Source organism: Arvicanthis niloticus, chromosome 9 (assembly GCF_011762505.2).
Source record: "Arvicanthis niloticus isolate mArvNil1 chromosome 9, mArvNil1.pat.X, whole genome shotgun sequence".
NCBI lineage: Eukaryota > Metazoa > Chordata > Mammalia > Rodentia > Muridae > Arvicanthis > Arvicanthis niloticus.
Genome location: NC_047666.1, coordinates 50,988,421 through 51,010,050, shown reverse-complemented (window position 1 = coordinate 51,010,050; position 21,630 = coordinate 50,988,421). Strand labels below are relative to the sequence as shown.

General features: G+C 46.1%; 1 protein-coding gene across 4 annotated transcripts in view; it reads left to right on the top strand.

Annotated features, from left to right (window-relative positions):
* Positions 1-21,630, top strand: part of Srgap3 (SLIT-ROBO Rho GTPase activating protein 3) — a 221,545-nt gene that overhangs the window by 117,131 nt on the left and 82,784 nt on the right. For all 4 annotated transcript variants that reach the window (XM_076940219.1, XM_034512327.2, XM_034512325.2 and 1 more), the window contains exon 3: positions 9,756-9,918. In XM_076940219.1, the coding sequence (XP_076796334.1) occupies positions 9,756-9,918 (163 nt within the window). The remainder of the gene's footprint in view (positions 1-9,755; positions 9,919-21,630) is intronic.

Below are 21,630 nucleotides of genomic sequence, written 5' to 3'. Positions count from 1 at the left end.
TGCTGTGCACAAATGCCAAAGTGTAATGACGTTCTTCTCAGATAGTGCTCTGTATTTGGGGCCCCTTTTATTCCTATTCCTTTAGTTTGGGGTAGTTCTTGCCTTTCAGGGGGAATATGCCTCATGACAATCCTTTGTCCAGGGTTAAGTGATGCTGTGGACCACAGAGAAAAGCAGCAGGGAATTCTGTTCAAACACATTAGAAATATTTGGGGGAAAAGCCAGAGTTTGGGAAGAGCTGGACAGTGCTTGGCTAGATGCTGCATAGTATTCTATGGAGATTCTCAGTGCCAGAACAGTTGGGAGTGTCTTCCAGCTTCACCAAGCAAGAGAGAGAGAGAGAGAGAGAGAGAGAGAGAGAGAGAGAGAGAGAGAGAGAGAGAGAGAGAGAATTCCAGAGAACAACTGGCTTCATTTTTAAGAAAGTGATTTTTATTGGAGAAAAAGTATCATGGTTTTCACAGCTGCAGTGTGTCTCTAGAACGACAGTAAAATTGAGATTTAGCCTTGTGGGCTATTGCTGGACAGAGAAGCATTCTTGCAATATGTAATTTGAGACTGGTGTGTAGAGGCTCCAGGGTGAAGAGGTCTGGGCAGAAGGGGCGAGGAAGCCCTTAGGTTGGGTTTGTGTCTCTATTGATTGTTATGATGGCTCAGTGGCCAGAATCACAGCAATAAGCTGTTCCAGATTCCCTCACACCTACCTTACCTTGTGCTACATGCTCTCCCAGGTGAATAGCGGGCATCTTATGCCACCTACATGATAGATGTTTTGTCATGCAGGACAGATAATTCTTTATTTTCCTAGTTGAAACTAATAAGGTTTAGGGAAGTTAACTTGCCTAGGACACAGCTGTAGTTGCAGGTGGCTCAGGCAGGATTCGAATCCTAGTTTAGCAGACTCCAAATGCAAAAGTGCCTCTGGCTGGGCTGCCACACGGCAGATCCATTCCCTCAGCTCTCTGCCCGGGTTAGTGCTTGCTGAGAGTCATCTATCTAAGCAGACCTGTGTGGGCATCAGGGGTTGGGAAAGGCTCTTGTGAAAAGCCTTGTTCTGGCTGGGCTAGTTGTGGGTCTCACGGAGCTAAGGTCAGATTTGCAAAGAACCATACAGTTTGTAGATCTGGCCTGCCATCTTCATCCCCTAGGTACTTGAAAGCAAGAGGGGCATTTCTTATCTCCCTGTCTCTTTATGATTATCTCTGCCTCTGTGTCTCGCTGTCTCTTCTCTGTCATAATGCAATGTAGAATGGAAGGCTCACTGGCTCTCCCTGACCTATAACTTAAATTCTCTTTAGCTTTGTGAAGAAAGCCTCCTTGATGTTCCTGCACTAGTAACACCTCTCTAATCTTCCAGCAAACCTCAGGCTTCAGCACCAGCCTAAGAATACATAATGCTGTTTGTTTCCCTTGTAATTACCTCTCTCAGTTACCTTCTATTTATGACAAGCATTTACTGAAAGAAAACCATGACTAGGAAAAGCTCTTTATGAAATACTTTCAGAAAAGGACAACAGACTGGGGAGATGACTCTGTGGGTAAGAAATTCTCTGTTCCAGCATGAAGACCTGAGCTCAAATTCACAAAACCCACATAAAGACCAGGTGTGGTTGCACGTGTGTTTAACAGCTACAGAGAGGGTGGAGGCAGGAGGATCACCGTGGCTGCTTGCCAACCTTGCTCTAGGTTCAGTGAGAGACCTTGCCTCAGGGGAATAAAGCATAGAGAGAAAGAGTAGGTGTTATACACACACACACACACACACACACACACACACACACATTTAAAATGAAAGGCAGATACTGAGCTTGGGTTTTGGGATGCCATAATCCTGATGTCAGCACCAACTCACACTGGGGTCCATTTCCTTACAGAAGGAATATATTATCATCTTCCCTCACCTTTACCTGCCCCCTCCAGCTTTTGTCAGCTCCAGTGTCTAGCATGTTTAGATCCTATTGTCCTTGTCCACCACCCATCACCTCCAACATCTCTCTTACTTTCCTGCACCTCTGTATTCTCCACTGTCACCTCCTCTTCCATTCCCCACCTTTTATCTTCTCCACTGTCTCTATCTTTCAACCGCCATCTTCTTTTCTGTACAGCATCTACCTTCCACCTTCTCTCTTGGCCCATCCATCAGCTCATCGCCTGTATCTCCTGCCATGTGTTTTTCATCACAGCTACTTTGCATTACGTCTAGTTTCTGTCTTCTATCCTCCACCCCCATTATCTTCTTCTTCTCTATCATCCACTTTCCCTCGTCTGTCAGCCACTGCCTTCCACCTTCCGTATCCTCCACCGTCCACCTTTCATCACCACTTTGTCCTTTTCTCTTCTGTGGCGGGGCTCTTGGGGCTCCTTGTGCTGGCTACAGCTCCTTCTCCTCTTCTTAGTTTTCCATGTGGTTCTCACGGCTCCCACGCATGTTCCCTGGAACCCTCAGAGATTATAATCAGCGAATTACAAGGCATTAACCAGGTTGTGAATGTGTGCGTGTGTATATATACATATGTTTCATCTATGTGCCAATAGCACTCTATTTTTGTATTAAGAATGATTATTAGATTTAAAGAACAATATTTATGTAGGAGTTCAGTTCAGTCTCCATCCACCTAGGTAGGCAGAATTATAGCGGACTTTAAGGATTATATAGAACCTTATACTTTGCAAATTCACCCATCAACCTTTAGCTCATGCATCTTTCTAAGAATGCTGGTGGGACATGGAAAGTCAGAGCATGTGTCATCATCTCCAAAGGACAGAGGAGGGACTTGAAGGCCAGACACAGTGGGGTTCTCAGGACTCAGTTGAAGGATGAACTAGCTGGCCAGATGAGCCTTGGGTAGGCCCTTCTTTTGCTTGGTTTTGTATATACCACATGTCATGTCCATTTTCCTGTTAGATAAACTGAGGCACAGAAGTTCATATGAGAGGAGATCGTGAGGTTGCCCAGGTGTTTCCTAATTGGGCAAAGGTTTTCATTTTAAGACTTGACTGAAGATGGGGATCTGGTGCCTGAAGTGGGTATCAGGTGCAGGGGTTTATGCTCTCCAGATACCAAGATCCCAGGACATTGGGTTTAGATCCACGTGCCTCCTGGGTTCTGCAGGCTTGGATCTGGGTTTTGTTTGCTAAGCGGAATTTTCCAGCCCCCAGCCGGGAAGCTGGCAGAGCTAGCTTGCTGCTAATTTCATTTTCCTAACTCACCAGCTTGGCAAGGCTTGGCCTCTCTAGCTTCAGTCTCTTGGAACCTCATTCCCACCTTTCTTAGCCAAAGAAAGCGAGCAAGCTGTGACTCACCAGAAATGTTCACTGCTAGTTTCTAGCCATAAAGAAGAAAATATATACATCTGCGGAAGTTCTGCCCTTATGTCCTAGCTCAGCAGCTTCTGCCTGCCGGGGACAGGCTTCGATGCAAGATGAGAAAAGCAGAAGAGTTAGTGTGCCTGCGATGAGAGAAGGCTGGCTCCCTTCATTTTAATGTCTTCTAAAAGGGGGAATGCAGCAAGGAAAGGTAGCAGAGGGAGCTAGAGGTTAGCCCCGGGCGCCATTTTGTAAAAGAACGGGTGACCCCAGGAAAAGGCGGAAGCACAGGTTCCGGATGCTCCACCCCCATTTGTCACGTGCGCTCTGGATCTTGTTTTCTGCAGTCCCAGCATAATGCGGATGGTACATGGGATTGAGGTGGCAGGCACTCCAGGACCCAGCAGCCCTGCAGGCCCTCCAGCCTCACTATCCACCACTTCCACCCCTGTGTCTCTTGCTTCTTATACTTCACTTGTCTTTACTTAGTCCCTTAAATGCATGCTCCAAACTCCTTGGCCCTCAGGAAGGCCACTCTTCTAGTACTTTCCCTTAGCCACCTCTAATTCCTCTTAGAAGGCCACCATAACTCTCTCCTCATAGACACTTCAGTAAACCTCAAAGTCAGGTCTCAAGACGCTTTCTCTGAGCCCTTATGGCACAGCATGCTCCTTCATTCTAGCACTTTCTGACCATCTGATTCTACACTCACCTGGGACACCTCCAGTGACTGTCTCTTCCCTCAGCATACCGTCTACTATGTGGAGCACATACGTGCTCAAGACCATCTTGGAGCCTGGCCCTACAGAATGCCCATCATAAAGGCATTGCACAGATGGGCCACTGAATACGATCCAGAGAGCTCTTTTCTGGTGTTTAGTGACATGGTTTGAGTAGCTAGGCCACAAGCATAGGCAATCTTTACGTGGTTGCATCCATAGAAGGTAGACATAAGAGATGACCCCTTCCAGGGCTAGGTGTCTTTCTGTTTCACCTTGGTGGCTCTTATTGGTGGCCCACTGAGGTGATGGTGAGGGCCTGGTACCCTTCTACAGAATGACTAGCTCCACCTCTAATCCTGGCTATAGACAGCTCACCTGGTGGATTTATTGCTTTTGGTTGCTATGATAAACACCATGGCTAAAGTGACTTAGGTAAGAAAAAGCCTATTTTGTTGTCTTAGGGTTTTAAAGAGGAGTCCATAATGGCTGAGGAGTCATGATAGCAGACAACCATAGCAGAAAGATGGCAGATCATGTCTTCAGTCACAAACATGAAACAAAGAGCGTGAGCTGTGGGGTGAGGCTATACCCCCCAAAGCCTGTGCCCAGTGATGGTTCTCCACTAGCTAAGCTGCACCTCCCATATAGCACCTAAGCAGGAGACCCAGTGTCCAGATAGAGGAGCCTACAGAGGACATTTCTCATTCAAGCCACTGTGCCCAGCATTTAGTTGGCCTGAGCAGGGCCCTACTCATTTGAGTGGCAAAAAGGACAGGGGGGAGATGGGAAGGCAGAGCTAGCTGTTTCCCACGCTTGGTGGAACTTCAGAGTGGGCATGCGGCTTGGAAGGCAGAGAGGTTCACTATCCCTGCTTGTCCCTTCCTTGTTCCTCATCATAGGAGTGGGGAGAGTTGCCTCTCTGATTGCTGCCTTGTTGAACTCTAGGGGAGGGGGTTGTTTCCCTTCTCAGTCAAACCTCTAACCCTTTCTTCAATCCCCAAAAGCTATTTCTACTTCCCTGGGTGCCCGACCAGAAAATGGATGTCATGCTGGATTCCTCCTCAGCTCCCATACTAAACCCTCTCTGTTGGCTTCCCAAGTTCAGTCAATACCCAGGCCCTGAATTCTCCAACTTCTCTCTTCATCCTGGATGTCACCCCCTGTCCTCTCAGGGTCACACTATGGACAGTTCATCCCTTTACTATTTTTTTATTTTTTATTTTTTTAACTTTAAGGCCTTCTATAGCTCCCTGATGACTCAGGATGAAGCTCAAACTCTAATGATACTTAAAGGCCTTTTGCTGTTGGTCTCTGCCTTATTCACCAGATTCACCAGGCACAATTTGCCACCCTGGGTCTTACCCTGAAGCATCATGTGGGGCCCCTCAGCTTACTAGTATGCCCCTTTCTCCTTTTTGCTGGCCCTTGGGTTATATTTCTCTACTCAGAAGACTCTGCCTTGGGAATGTCTACTCTAGTCTTTGATCCCTAGTCTAGAAAGTGCTTTCTGAAAGAAAATAGCAATGACCACCTTACTTCTGGATCTGGTATGAGGAGGCTCTGCGGTCTTTTTCCATGAGTACGTTAATGAAGCCGCAGCAGCATCTCCTGTCTTTTGTGTTTCTTACTAAATGGAAGGCTCAGGCAGAGGCTCATAAGAGAATTTGAGCTTCTATACACACAGCTCCTGGATTAGCTAGTGCATGTGAACATGTGCAAATGCATGCCCCCACATGTGAACACATGTAAATGCATGCACCCACAAGGTAGCTGCTCCTGCATCTCCCCTTCGTCTCCTCCTCCTCCCTCCTACACTCTTCCACAACCCAGTCATGGGCCATGCCACCTCCTGACCCCACAGGTTCTGTTCTTTCTGCCTGTCTTCTACCATTTTGTTCTGGCCAGGCAACCTAATTAAAGGCCATCATTAAAGTCAATCTCGCACTTCCGAGTCCTTTCGTAATCACTTGCCTTTTTGCTTTCCTCTGAAACGTCCATAATTTTTACACATTTAATTCCCCAGATGCTGTTCAGTTCTTGCATCGCAGATTGAGCTAAGCCCCTGAAGCAATTTCAGTAACAGCTCAATTATGGCATCTCTCCTTTAATCCTTTCATTTTCATCACCACCCAGGAAGCAGTAGGAAACGAGATGGGATGTCTTCTCTGCCCAAACCTGCTTCCTTCTCTGCAGCTCTCCTTAGTCTGTGTCATTGGCTTCCTCCCAGTTGTCCAAAAGCCAAATTTCAGAGTCACCATTCTCTCTTACTCCCACTCTTGTTTCCAGCAGCTCTTCAGGATAAAACATTCCCTGTTGAGTGTTTGTTTAGACCTCAGTTGTCCCAGTGCCACCACTCAGCATTCACCATCTCCCTCTACCTGGACTAGGATTCCTTCATGAGTGGTGCTCCTGTCTGTTTATGTCCACACTTACCCACCTGTTCATCCATCTATCCACTCATCATCTATATCATCCATCCATCCATCCATCCATCCATCCATCCATCCATCCATGTATCTACTCCATCCAGCCACCTACCTACATATCTATCTCATTCGTCTATCCATACATCTATCCATTATGTCCACCCACCCTACTCACCACCCAATTTTCCCTCAGTGATTTTTTTTTCCAAAACACACATCGGTTATACTTGTAAATAACCTCTGTGACTTCTTATGTCCTGGAACAGGAATTCCCAACTCTAACTGGAAATTAGAATCTTTTGAAGAAGGTTTTAAAACACCGATATGAAGCTCCACTCCAGAGCACTGAATTCACCTTGTCCTGGTATTTTCATAAGTTCCTGAGACTATGCTGGTGTACAACATGGCTTCAAACCTCTGCGTCCTGGGTGGCAGGGCCCCAACTGCTTTGACCTGACACTGCACATCTGCTGTAGTCGGGCCACTAGCTTGTCTTTCCAGCCTCACTGTCAACAATCCTCTAGTAGCATTCTCAGAATTCAAGGCTTCCTGATAGAGTTTAGTCTGTCTGTCTGTCTGTCTGTCTGTCTGTCTCTCTCTGTCTCTCTCTCTCTGTCTCTCTCTCTGTCTCTCTCTCTCTGTCTCTCTCTCTCTCTCACACACACACACACACACACACACACAGACCTGATTGGAAGCTCCATATTTGACCTTCCAAGACCCAGTACAAATGAGAACTTTTCTCAGGGCCATTCTGCTGCAGCATTTGTTCTGTGGCAGCCAACACCTTGCTGGTCCCTGAACACAGAGAGTACAACAGAAATATTACCTGTGTTCTAAGAGCTCTCAGGAAGGTGATGGGTGAGGCATGGAAATTAAAGGCAGAATGTATCAGGCAGCCTCCTGTAACTATAAGGAATTCCATGAGATAATTTATACAGAGAAACGTTCTCTTTTGGCTCACAGTCTTGCAGGTGCTGGTCTGTCTGTCATTAGGCTTTTGGGTCTCCTGTGTTTGTAGGGCCCAGCATATCATGGTGTGAATGCATGGGACAGCAGAGCTGATGGCCCTGTAACGGGGAAGTGTAGAAGAGGAAGAGGAGAGGAAGGGACAGGGGTCTCATGAGGCTGTGCTTTCAATGAACTAAAGGCCCCTCACCTTTTATAGATTTTCCCATCTCCTGATAGCACCCCTTTGGGAACCAAGTGTTTAATACATGGCCCACTGGGAGACACTCAGGTACCGACTTTAGCATGGAAGTTCTCAAAGTCACAAATGCGTCAGAGTCCCAGGAGGGCTTGTGAAGCAAGGATGCCAGGCCAAGCGCCAGGGTTTCTGATTACTGCTCCTGACAGTTTGTACTTCCTACAACCTCCAGCACAATGCCAGGGTTGCAGGCCAGAGAGGACACTTGAAATCTGCTATGCTCAGACATGGTCAGGGTACTGCTCTCCGAGGAGGGAATGTCATTTGAGCTATACTTATAGGAAGTAGAGGAGGCAGTCGGGGAGGAAGGAGGTGCAAAGTATGGTCCAGGTAGCAAGAAAGGCATGTGTGCATGTCCCAGCAGGAAGAACCTGGCATGAAAACAGAAGAGACTGGTGTACAAGCGCATAGGACGAGCATGCCTGGGCATCCTGCAACTCCAGCAGAGTGGAGTTACTCTGGAGACTGTTCTGGGTGTGTCTGCATTGTTGACCTACCCAGTCCCCCTCTTCAATTCTTCTTTCCTTCCTTTTATTATTTGTTTGTTTGTTGTCTCAGCCTCTTGACAAGGAGCCCCTGGCAGAATCTGTATTATAGTTGCCTGTGGATAAAGACAGCTCACCCAAGACCCACTGTGGAATTAATGCACAGGGATCCTAGCTGGTTGAATTTTAGCAGATCTTCTCAGTTATCAGCAAAGGACAAATCTTTAGTGCTGTATCTTCTTTATGTTTCCTCAGATAGTCAATGTCTATTTCCAATTATTCTCAGCTCAAGCCAGTGCTGCTGGTCTGACCACCTCCTCTATTTCTTCTTCCAAATGTTTGCTGACTAGATTTTCAGCCCATTTGGTGATAGAAGAAAAAAAAATATCCATGAAGCAAAATGGACCCTCTTTTCTTGCCTTCTCAAATCCCAGGAGCTGTGGGAGGGTGAGGGAGGAATATCCCAGAAACCCCTTGGGCAGTTCTTTACAACACCCCTACCTGGCCCTGGTGAGAAGGTGCAGTCATAGTGGGAATTGCAGTGGAAAAGCATAGTGGAAATGCTTTCCTCAGAAGCTTTGGCCACAGTGGCTACGTTTCTTTAACTAGCTCCCTGCCATTCAGGACAGGGATAAAACAAGACGGGGTTGGGGTTCTTTGGAGGTAGTGGTGGGTCTTATTCTTTCCATACTAGAAAGCACAGCAAGACAAAGATTCAGTCTTAGAGAACAGAACTCCCCACCTAGGGGTAAGATGGTGTCATTGACTGCACTGGAGTTTAGCCTTTTGTTTTTCTTCTTACAGAAGAGTATATATGCTTTCTCCTGAGCCCCAGAGAGGAATCATTGAGAAGGCTGAGACACAGAGAGTTTTTCTGTTGTTTCATTAGCTTGTGAAGCAGCGATACACAGTCCAAGATTCTCAGGCTCCAGCTCACATTAGAGTGGCCAGGGGGCCTTCTTAAAATCCAGATCTCCAGGCCTAAGGCTGGAGAATGGATTTCTGATCTGTTTCAAGGGGATCACAGTGTGACATCCATTTTCGTATAGTGTACAGCTAGAGTCTGAGAATCCATCAGCCACTACAGGACCAAAGTCTATTTGTCCTGCGGGTACCTGTGTCTTTCTTTGCTCCTCTTCCCACATGCAGAACCTGAACCCTTCAGGTCAACTCTCACGAGGTAGTCATTGTCACACTGGTTTCTAGGGAAGCTCTCTAGGGAAGGGCAAAAGAGCCCAGGGGACTCTCAGGGTTAGTGGAGACAGGTTAGAGGAGAGGAAATATCTTTTTGATTTTTCCACTGCCTAGAGACCTAGAGACCTAGAGACCATGAACTATTCAGAGATAGTCTTCCCAAAAATGGGAAGAGTACACGCCAAGTGCCACATTCAGAGGTAGCATAGATGGCCCAGGGCATAGAGAGAGTCAGAGACCCAAGGCCTAGTTCCAGCATTAGTCTATAACCGTGGAATGTCACCTTAGTTCTCTGGCCTGTTTCCATAGTTTTGAAAGGTGTAGTAAGATTGACTTTGAAGGTGACTATGAGACTCAAAGTAAGTGACTACATGAACTGATGTGAAGCCAACCAGACTTGTCTTGGTTCCCACAGGAAGGATCAATACCTGCTCTCGCCTGTGAACTGTTGGTATCTGGTACTGCATCAGACTCGGCGGGAGAGCAGAGACCATGCCACCCTCAATGACATCTTCATGAATAATGTCATCGTCCGCCTCTCCCAGATCAGTGAAGATGTCATCAGACTCTTCAAAAAGGTGAGCTGCCCTCTCTGCCCTGGGCCTTTTTCCTAGACCAGCCATGACAATAGTCTTCTGTCATGGCAAGGTGTAGTTTGGGCACAAGGGACCAGGAAGGCTTGTGTTGAATAATACAGAGGGCAAGGACTATGCTGTGCTTTCCTGGCTCAGATGTGACCTCTGCATTTGCCTTTGAAAGACTGTGCATACTCAGCCACCTTAGCACCCGTGGCAACAAGAGCAAAAACCTTTAGGTGCCTAGGTGTACAGTATCCATGTATTATGGGCAATCTGGGAAAATGGAGGTAGACGTGGGCCCCAAAATGAAAACCAACAGAAATGTTATCAGTCAATCACTTTGAAATTTTAAGGGTTTATGTATACCTCTACAAATACATTTCTTTGCATGTTTATAATTTGTGCACCTTCTAGAATGCATACACAATTTCCCCCTGTGTAAGATCATACCACATATTTGATATTGCTGTCACCTACCAGACTTATATAATGTTCTCTGTCAAAATTTTCCCACACTGAAAATGTTTACTTGTGTTTTGAATGATTGCATAGCATTTTGTTATATTGACTTACCCAGACCTACGCACCTGGTCTCTTTCCGTTGAACACTTTGGTAAATGCCATTCGTCTACTGTTACAAAAGGCCCCACTGTGAGCTTTTCCCCATAGCCACTGTTACTTAGGATCGGATTCCACAATGAGAATCACAGGAAAGCTGATTTACTTTTTAAGACTTTGATGGAACACCCCATTGCTAAAAGAAAGGTTTTACCCAGGGATCTATCCAGGAGCCAAAGGTAAAGAGAACTGTCCCTTTTCATGTCCCCTGAAGCCTTTGTCCGTAGCTTCTATCACAATGCCTGGGACAATGGAGGCTCTGTATAAATGTGAAGAATAGGATTTTCTGTAAAATGGGTGTGTCATGTAGCCTTACCCTCTCAGTCTGCTGAATGAGGTTGAAATCGGCTGCTCCTTGGGGCCCACGTAAAGTTCAAACATGCTTTCCTGTACAGAAAAATCTCAGTAGGAAACTATATTTCTTAACATTTAAGAAAGAAAACAATCTTGGTAATATCCTTTTAAAAACCTCTCTGTCCTATTATCTTCAGGCGTGTGACTCAACCCTGTGCCTGAATTTTCTCTTGTGTGAAATGCTCACCAGCCATCCCAGCTGCTGTTAGACAGGCTAAGTCATTCTCCTGGGATCTGTGTATCCTTAGGCTTATGACTTAAGTTGCCTGTGCCTCAGTTTCTCACTTGTAGAATGGGTTGGAAACACCCAGGAGGGACTTGGAAGTACAAGCTGCTCTGGCCTTGCTCAAAGCTGGCTGTGACCTTAGGCCAGCAGTGATTGTGACCCATTACAGCTCAGCTCTTCTTCTCGGCTACCAATGTAGTGATCTGGTGACCCGGCATTGCTAGACACACAAGGGAGGGGACAAGCTGCTGACTTACAATAGAATCACCTCTCTGAGGTCTGAGCTTGGATTGTCCCTCTTGAAGACGACACCTACAGAACTGTAGCCACTGGCTCATGTCCTCTCACCACACAACACGCTACACGTCTCCTCTCGATGCTGTGTTTAGGAAATGCTGTCTGAGTTTAATATTTGCATAAGCAAACATAATTAGAAAGGTAAATACAGTGTCAAACAAAACAAAACAATCACAGTGGTTCACAGAGGCCAGCTGAAGAGCTTCAGCTATCTGCTGGTTTCGAGTCCTAACCCCCGTATGGTCCCCCCCCCCCCCCCCCGTCCGCTGGGGCTGTCGGAGCCTTTTCCTGGGTAGGGATGACTTAGAGAGAAAGGGTTATCAAGGCCTTAAGGAAATGAAGAGTTTTTTGTTTTTTTTTTTTTTTTTCCCTGAGCTGAGCCCAGGGACGAGTAAGACAGATCTTTGCCGTTCTCATTTAGTGTGACAGCAGCCTGACTTGTGATGGAGGTTAACAGGGTGGAAAATAATGAAAAATGTCCACAGCTGAGCTCCTGGCCGCCCTGTTATCCGGCCTGTCCTGCAGAACAAAGGAAGTGGCCTGGCCCCTGTGGGCTGGGACAGTGTCAGGGGCAAGTGGGCCTGGCTGAGTTAGCCCAGCAAGGGCCCTTTGTTTAGTTCACATTATACGCAACGCAGAGCTAAGCCCTGTGCTTCTTATAGAGGGAGAGTCCCTGCACCTACCTCAACCACTTCTGGACTAAGGACTGGACAATTGGTGGTGAGATGCATTCCATTTTATGTAGATGGGAGAATGCCTTGAGCCATTTCAAGCAGAGCCCAAATGTGGCTGTAGCCTACCCCTTACCATCAGTGTGACAGAGCTTTTAGAGTTTGTTTCCACACAGACTCACTAACCACCCTAGCCAGTCTCTTTAAGCCTCAGTTTTCTCATCTGGAAAGTAGGTCTGGTACAATGTCTACAGTGGGGACCACTTGGATGAGCAGAGGCAATTCAATGCCAACATAAGGTGTGGTGCTGAGACCCCACTCAAGAAATGGAACCTCGTTAGTGGTTCCTAATATGGAGGTGTGTGGCCACCCTGGGGCCCAAGTGCTTAGTGGGGGTTTCCTGACCACCCACCCAGTCTTGCTGTGGCAATGGAACACAGAGGTCAGGTTTTCAGGTTCCCATGGGCCTGAAATCATTGTCCCGCCTGCCATCCTTGTGTAGAGTGGTGTGCCGTTTAACTTGAGTCTTGTTCTCCCACCATTCCCTGTGCTTCGTTTCATAGAGAGTCTGGGGGTTGTTTGTTCATATTGCTTTACTTGGTTATTTTTAAACTTTTTATTTTATGTGCATAAGTGTTTAAACCTACATGAGCATATGTGTACCATGTGCATGCGATGCCTGTGGGGGACAGAAGAGGGAGTTAGATTCTCTGGAACAGTTTAACAGGCAGTTGTGAGCAGTCATGTGGGTGCTGGGAACTGAACCTGTATCCTCTGCAAGAGACAAAGTGTTCTTAGCCACTGAGCCACTCCCTAGCCTTGGGGACTCTGGTCTAAGAAATGGCAGCACTGCAAATCTCAACAACCCATGGCACCTACTGGTGCAGCTCTGTAGTTCAGTGGCTCTCGGGACGCTGAGCCATCATGAGTTCATGTTCAAGGCTAGCTCAGGCCACAGAGTGAATGCAAGGCTAACCCAGTCAACTTAGTGAGACCTGGTCTCAAAAACCGAGGGAGTGTACTGGCCTGTCAGAATAAAGATGTTCTAAAGAGGTACTTGTGTCTCTCAACCTGTCATACGGATGAAACAGTGGACCCCAAAGAAACAGGGATTTCTTCAAAAATCTCATGCCATCAGAAGGAAAAGGTGTATCTGTGTGTGTATGTTTGTGTGTGTGTGTGTGTGTGTGTGTGTGTGTGTGTATTTGTCTCCCTGAAACAGATTTCATCTCAACTTCATAACAACTTGTCAGTGTAAGACTGAATCCCAGACAAAGGTGGGTCAGTGGGTGAGACCACACCTTAACTAGGATAGCATAGCCTTGGCTTTCTATTTAAACTTCCATCCCACTTCAGGACCCCAGGGTTCTTCTGGCTCTTTCTGTTCCTCTTCTCAAAGTGGTCAGCATTGAATAAATCTGTTCTTTCTGCTTTCCACTTTTAATTTGGATCTTTTTATTGCTGTGTTGAAGGCAGGTTGTTGGGCCTGACTGCATAGATTGTGACTCTCCAACCCCAGTTCAATATCAAAAGGGCTTGGGATGTAGCCCACAGACTGAACTCTTGACTAGCATGTGTGACTCACCTTGCACTCAGTCCCAGCACCAGGGAAAGTCATTTGGAAGTTCATGATGGTGGGCTGGCTTTAAGGGCAGGGGTCTGGCTCAGACAGAGCCAAGTGAGACTGAAGGAGATCTGAGAGTCAATCTGAAATGATCAGGACACACGACTGTGGACAGCAGAAATACAGTTCACTCTTCTTGGAGGGAAAAGGGCTTTTCAGCGTTTCCAAGATGACCTTGGCTTCAGGCGTGGGGGGCTTTTGGGACACAAAGATTATTATCAGAAAATAGTCTCTCTATTTCTGTTATGTGGCTCTGGCATCTGTTTCCTGTTTTTCAGAAGATTGACAAGGAGCCCCCCCCCCTTTTTTTAGTTAGTTTGTCCCATTCTCATGACCAGGTGGCTCCTAGCAGTTCCAGGCTTATATCTTATCTATTTTAAGTTCCTTTATCTAGCATTAGATCTTCTAAAGGCTGATTGGCCCAGCACAATCATGTGATGACCAGTGAGTGACCTTGGTCTGAGGTCAAGAAGCTATCTTCCTTGACTAAATGTAGGTAGACGCTCACCTCTGGAGTAAGAGGTGCTCCATTCTGCTCATCCACAGGGCTAAGGATGGGTGAGGGTGGCTCCCCAAGAAAAGTTGGGGTATCTTTATGAGAAAGAAGAGTTCCAATCCTTCAAACTTAGCTAGATGTCTCTCAACAAAGGAAGTGCCTTACCTCTCAGGACTGCTCAGTCTATCTGGGGACAGCTGTGACCATAGACAGTCCTTAGACAAAATATTGCAAGTTTTGTTCTGGCCATACCCTTGAGGGCTACAAATATCCAATAAATGCAGAAACTTGTTCATTGCTTGGGGACAGAAATAAAGATAACACACCTTTTGCTTCTGGAGATAAATATTTCTGTTCACTGGAATCTTCTCTCTGGTTTGCTTGTGGCCTCCCCTGAAGCTTCTCTCTATGGGTTGTGCTGAGTTCCTCTGACCTGTTCATGGGGAGAAGCATTCAGGAGAAAGGACTGACCAGCTTAGAGTGGAGAGGGCTATCTCAACCCTTCAACTCAATGATCACGTCTCAGCTGAAACCTCCAGATATTTTTGCATCAATTCTGTTTGAATCTAGCCTGAATTCTGTGCCTCCCCCTCCCATGTTTGTCTCCTTTAAACTTCATCTTATTAGGTTCTAGCCAAATGACTTGAAGGACTTTTCAGATAGTAAGAAGGTAGCTTTCTCAGAAGGCATAAACTCCTCCTCTGTTGGAAAGGCCCATATCATAACTTTTTCATTGTTGTCCTTGCCTGTGTCACCTTCTGTGGTGATTTGAATAAGATGTCTCCTATAAGTCTTGAGCCCTGGTCCCCAGTTGGGTGCTGTTTGGAAAGGATTAGGAAGTGTGGCCTTACTGAAGGAAGCAGGTGACTGGGTCCAGGCTTTGAGGTTTCAAAAGGCCCCTTCTCTCTGTCTCCTGTTGTGGTTCAAGCTTCTCAGCTGTTTCTGCTACCATGCCTTCAGTCCACCATCACGGACTCTATCTGACCTGCTGGAACAATAAGCTCAATTAAATACTTTCATCCATTAGTTGCGAGGTCATGGTGGTTTATCGTAACAATAGAAAAGTAACCTATATATCTTCTAATGACAATTTGCTGGCTCTGTGTTTGAGTCTTTTCCTTTGGGATGTATAAAGTAGGGCTAAGACTTGAGAATGAGTTCAACAAGAGAGTGACTTGGGGGGGGGGGTTGGTGTTGAAGGGTAAATATGAGTCTTCCAATTGGGGAGAGAGAGTTGGGAGCTTTGGAGCAAGGCAAGAGCTCTATAGACCGAAGAGAACACGCGGAGGTTAGAGTCACACCAGGGCTGAGGGTACAGACAGCAGTCTAAGCCAAATTCAGCTCTTAAACATAATCTTCATGGTTCTCACGACATGAAGACAGTGATACTCAACTTTTGTAATGCTGCAACTCTTTAATACAGTTCCTCATGTTGTGATGAGCCCCCAATCATAAAATTATTTCTGTTGCTACTTTGTAACTGTAATTTTGCTACTGTTGTGAATTGTAATGTATACATCTGTGTTTGCTGGTGGACTTTCCAAAGAGGTCTCGACGCACAGGTTAGGAACCACTGCATTTTAAAACTCGGAGATTTCACTCTGGGTATGGTAGCACACACATATAATCCCAGCACTTGGGAAATGGAAGCAAGAGAATCAGGAGTTAAAGGCCAGCCTCAGCTATACAGTGAGTTTTAGGCAAGCCTGAGCTACTTGATACCCTGTCTCACAAAGTCCAAACCCAAACCAGTGTTTTCCACTGCCCAACCTCCCTAATGTTGACTCCTTTATTTTATCTTCCTGGCCTCTCCTGCCTTTGAGTTTGAGGTCTTACCCTTAAACATAACCTGCCAGTGAGTGTCATAGTCTAGCCTGGGTTAGAGTCCCCTGGAGGTGTGTTAGGTGCCCATTGCGGGGATCTGCATTTCTAACCAGTTCTCAGCCAACGTTGAAACATGCCTGGGAAGGACTTCCAGGGTAGCCTCCTTGTTTTAACAGATAAGGAAACTGAGGCTCATGTCTGCTAAGGGCATCGTCATCCCCAAACCCAGGTATTTGACCCAGCTCTGAATCTACCCCTTCATGGTACAGCAGCTGGAAGGGTCACTGTGAGTCACAATCTTTCCTCTTACCCCTGGCTGTTGCTGAGACTAGGCACTGAAGCCCATCCCATCCGCAGCCTCATTCTGTTTTCTTCAGCTTCCTCAACAATAGCTGTCCATTATTCTGCGCTCCGATGCCTGTAGAATTTAATTACTTGCCCTGGCCGTGATGTGAATTTGATTGTTGGAAGCTGCAGCGTTCTGGAAGAAGCACTAATGAGGAGAGACTCTTAGCAGAGCCGAGAGGGCGTTCGGGGGGCCAGTGTTTGAAAGCAGCCATTCACTGTGTGGCAACAAGGACTTGCTCTTGAGTGAGTTTTCTCGTCCCCGCCTCGAAGATGTCCATCGCATTTCATAAATAAATCAAGGCTTTTGTGTCCAATAATTGCTTTGCTTTGTAACCGAGATCAAAAGCAGCCGTGGCCTTGGATTCAAAGCCAAGTTTATTTTTCAATTTTTTTTTCCCTTGCAGGAGAGAGTGAGGGTTTGCAAGCTGGAGGGTCCAGCAGTGAGGTCTGCGTTGGGGCGGGGAGAACAAAGAGATGAGGGACCTCAGCCTGCCACCTCTGTCTCCTAGGGAGACAGCCTGTGAGGCAGGCCTCAGCAGGCTTTCCCAGTCATCTGGTACTCATAGGCTAGTGCTATTATAATGGCAGATAAGGAATTGTAGCAAAGAAAGGATTAGTGAATGCTTATTCTATACAAGGCCCTAAACGTTCTGTGTGCTCTGAATTCTTTATGTCTGAGAGGAAGATAATGTCATCACCCCATTTTACAGAAAAGGAAACTCAAGAAGGTGGAGACTTCAGTTTTACATCCAACTCAGTGATAGAGACAGGTGATAAACAAGACGAAATAGTCCAAACACTGTGGCCTCTCTTGTGGGGGAGCTCACAGGGTAGGATGGAAGTTAAAGTAGACACAAAGAGATGGTTTGTTTGGATGCAGGGGGAGGGGTTGTCATCCCTACAGAAGTTCTTTCAGAGGGAGTTTCAAGAAGGAATGATATTGGGGATTCAGCACTGCAGTAAACCTGGATACAGTCCATCACAGCTTGGCTTTCGCAGGAAGCTGGCTCTTACAGTGAGACTGGGCACAGTGCAGACTGGGTTGAGGTCTCACCTGGAGAAGAAAAGGGATGGAAAGCAGAGGCTTCAAGGGACAAAGTGTGTGGTGGAGTTGTAGAGAAACTGAGACCCCCTGCATGGTGCTTAGAGGTTGGGCCCTTCTACACTTATGCTGGTTATTCATTGCTTGGTGATTGTCTTTAGAAGTGGGGGAGCGGGGGGGGGGGTGTGGAGGAGTGCAGGCTAAGGCAGATTGCTCCTTCAGCCATGGGTAGCATTTCCTAGGAGGAAGTTCTTAGTCCTGAAGGGGACCTTGAGTGTTATATGGCCTTCACAAATACCCGGAGCTTTGGGGAAAACAAGAAAAGCAAAGGTCAGTGGAAGAGGCAGACCAGCACCACAGCCGAGCGCCGCCTCAGCCATGTGAGCACAGCTTGATGCCTTCCACTCTGCCTGCTCATTTTCAAAGTGGAGCCAGTGGACATCTTCTTCCTACGGCCTGTCCAAGATTAAAAGATGCCATGACATGTCCTCCTAGTACACAGTGGGCAATCAGTGCATGCTAGTGATTCACAGGGTTGTTTGTTGGCCTTTGAGAAGGAATGATGTGAGGGAAGATTGGAGACAGGATGCTAGGAAGGTTTTCTTTTAGGGGGCACAGGTTAAACAAATCCTAGGAAGACACTCACCAATTGCTTCTAAAAGATGGTGACTTTGTCTTCTTTTTTTTTAATAACCTTTCCTTCCTTCCTCCCTCCCTCCCTCCCTCCCTCCCTCCCTCCCTCCCTCCCTCCCTCCCTCCCTCCTTCCTTCCTTCCTTCCTTCCTTCCTTCCTTCCTTCCTTTCCCTTATGACTTTGACTAGGACCTCTAGCCTGTACAACATGGAGAAAAGAGGTATCCTTGACTTCTAACTTCTTACCACTTAAGAAGAAATGGGGACCACTACCCCACCCCCCCACCCCCACCCCCACCCCACCCCCCACCCCCCACCCCCCCCCCCGCCACACACACACAGCCTGATGAAGAGGGTTTACCAGCACCACTAGCAAACCATGCTTCCTGCTTCATGGCTGCTCACAAGATTAATATGCGCACATTAAGCAAGCGCCTGTGTGCCAAGCTGATTCAGTTAAGAAGTGTCATTAAGATGCATACATGAGGAGAGAGGAGTGAGTGCAGATTAATGTCCTTGATGCACGAATTAGCCACATCCCAAGAGTGTTGGTAATGGTCTGTCATTGCCGTTCAGATATACATATTTCATAGTTCCCATTGTAATTCCTTCATTTCTCATAATATTCAAAATTATGGGCTTCTTCCTCTCATTTCAAATGTTTTTGTTTTGCTTTTGAGGCAGGGTCTCATCATGTCTCCTTGGCTGGCCTAGAGCTTCCAAGGCAGAGTGGGCTAGCCTTGAACTCACAGAAATCTGGTTGCCTCTGCCTCCCAAGGCTGGGATTAAAGGTATAAGCTACCATGCCTAGTCATTTCAAATATTTTTAATAGCCTTTTATTATTTTAAATTTCTACCTTTATTGTGGTCTGGGCTGGAGATATATATAGCTCAGCAGTTAGGAATACTGCCTGCTTTTACAGAGGATGTAGGTTCAGTTCCCAGCACCCACACAGTGGCTCTTGATCATTCATGACTGCACTTTCAGGGGAGTTAACACCCTCTACAGATCTCTGATGGCATCAGGTCATGTTGTGTGTGTGTGTGTGTGTGTGTGTGTGTGTGTGTGTGTGTGTGTGTGTGTATATATACATACTTGTATGCATAAAACAAACAATTATATGCATAAAATAAATAAAAATTATTCTTAATTGACGAAATTTAGGAGAGATTGATTTATGATATATGTACATTGAGTGCCAATGCCTCTGAGTTTACAGAGAGTTGAGTTGTGTTGGGAACACAACTTGGGGCCTCTGCAGCAGGAGCAGTATGTGCTCTTAATATCTCTCCAACACCGTAAGTTTAAAAAAGAATAATATATACTCCAAAAGAAAAATGTTAGTAAATTCTGTTATATAATTTTAAAAAACTGACCTACAACAACAAACAAATTAATAGATTGATAGACAAAATAAATTTGAGACAAGGAGTATATCTTCACAGAATTAATAAAATTCTAATACTCAGAAAATAAAATCAACTTTTACAAATATATAAGGAAAGAGCAAAAAAACCAGCCCAATAGGAACATGGGTAAGAGATACAACTGCTCAGGTCACAAACAATGTAACTGCAATACTAAAAATTAAGAAAGGTTATTCATAGTGATAGTCAGAAGATAGTTGAAACACAGTGATGCCAGGTGGATTGACAAAGCCCCTGGAGGAGGCCAGTATATTGCATGTCAGGGATTATCATAGGAACGTAAATTTTCCAATATCAATGGAGGAAGTAAGTGGTCTAGTATTAATGTAAGAAAAATTACAGACAGCAACCAAGCAATTTCACTTTTAAGAATAACCTGAAGATGTTCTAAGCCATCTGCACCCGCACGCGCGCGCACACACACACACACACACCACTTTTTATGAAGATTTTTTTCTATAAGCAGTTTAATATTTGGCTAACAGTTGTAGGCTACAGTTTGTAGTTTCAGGGAAATCAAGGCAGAAACCTCCAGCCACATTATAGTCAAGAATAGAGGGAAGATGGGGCGCCATACTGCCAGCTTGTTTATCCTGGTCTAGCTTCCTTTGCTCTTACACAATTCAGGTCTCCTTCTAGGGAATGTGCTGCCCACAGGGACCTAGGCAATGAAAAATTAAGACAGTGCCCCACAGACATGTCCACCGTTCACCCAGTTCTAGATAATTCCTTGTTAAGCACCTGTTCTGTGGGCTGGAGAGAAGCTAAGGCTAAGAGCACTGGCTGCTCTTGCAGAGCGCCTGGGTTTGGTTCTCAGCACCCAGATGGTAGCTCACAACCCTCTCTAACTCCAGCTCCGGGAGATCTGACACCCACTAAGTAAATGGTGAATTACATAGCTATGGCAGTCACACGCTAGAACAGCATTAATATTTAAGATCAAGGTTCTACATTTGTTAGTATCAATTTGGGTAAAACTTGAAAATATGATGGTAAGTGAGAGGAGGAGGGTCAGCGATGATATTTTCCTCAGCAATGTGATGCAGGTCTGTGGTCTCAGTACTTGAGAGGATTGGACAGGAGGGATTTTGTGTTTGAGGCCAGCATGAGTTACATAGCGAGAGGCAGTCTCAACAGTTTCTCCCTCAAATATGGTACAGCATTTTAGCAAAATTTAGACCCCCAGTGAAAAATTTATATTGCACATGTTTTTAGGATTCATGTCTGGAATGAGTCTAGGTGGCTGTCGGTTTGTAAGAACACGCAGCAGCTATGGAACAGTCATTGAGGAATGGGGGTGGAGGGATGCAAGAACACTTCCGTTGTCTAACATTTCACTTTCTAAAGTAGTTTCGAAGAAAAAAAAAGTGCCTCCAAATCTTAATAATTATTAAACTTAAGTAGTATTTTTTTTTTTCTGTTTTCACTATTGGAGAGTTTAAAGTGAGGGTGAAAATTAGTTGAGGCAAGCTGGGTCAGAAAGGTGCCCCAGTGTCAGACAGAGGGCTTGGGTTGTGTTTTCTACACACCAAAGATTTTTCTCATTGCTGTGACCAAATACCCAACAAGAAGCCCCTTCGAGAAGAGGGGTTTACTTTAGCTTACGGTTTGAGATGGAATACATTCTGTCATAGTGGGGAAGGCATGGTGTGGGAGTGTAAGGTGTCAGGAGTGTAAGGTGTCAGGAATGTAAGGTGTCAGGAGTGTAAGGTGTCAGGAGTGTAAGACAGTTAGTTACTCTTACTGCACAAGATTTAGGAAGCAGAGAAAGGGCAACCATCAGGGCTAGTGTATAGTAAATACCTCAAGACCCTCTCCGAATGACCCACTTCCTCCTGCAAGGTCCTACCTCCTTGGGCTTCACAACCTTCTCTGAAAATGTCACCAGCTGGGAAGCAAGCTCCAAGGCAGGAGCCTATGGGACCTTTGCACATTCAAAGCACATCTGTGAGGAATCCTCGGGTGCCCTCGGGCCAGTTATTTTAGCAGCTCTGAAAAGGAAGCTTTCTGAGTCAAAAATGTCCCCAGGAGATGCTGAGAACCACTGCTGAGTTAGAAGAGAGGAGGGTGCGGGCTGCCCAGGGGGCCAGGTTTGCTTCTTAAGCAGTAGTGGTTCCATTTGGAGCTGCAGCAGCAGGAAACACATGTCGGT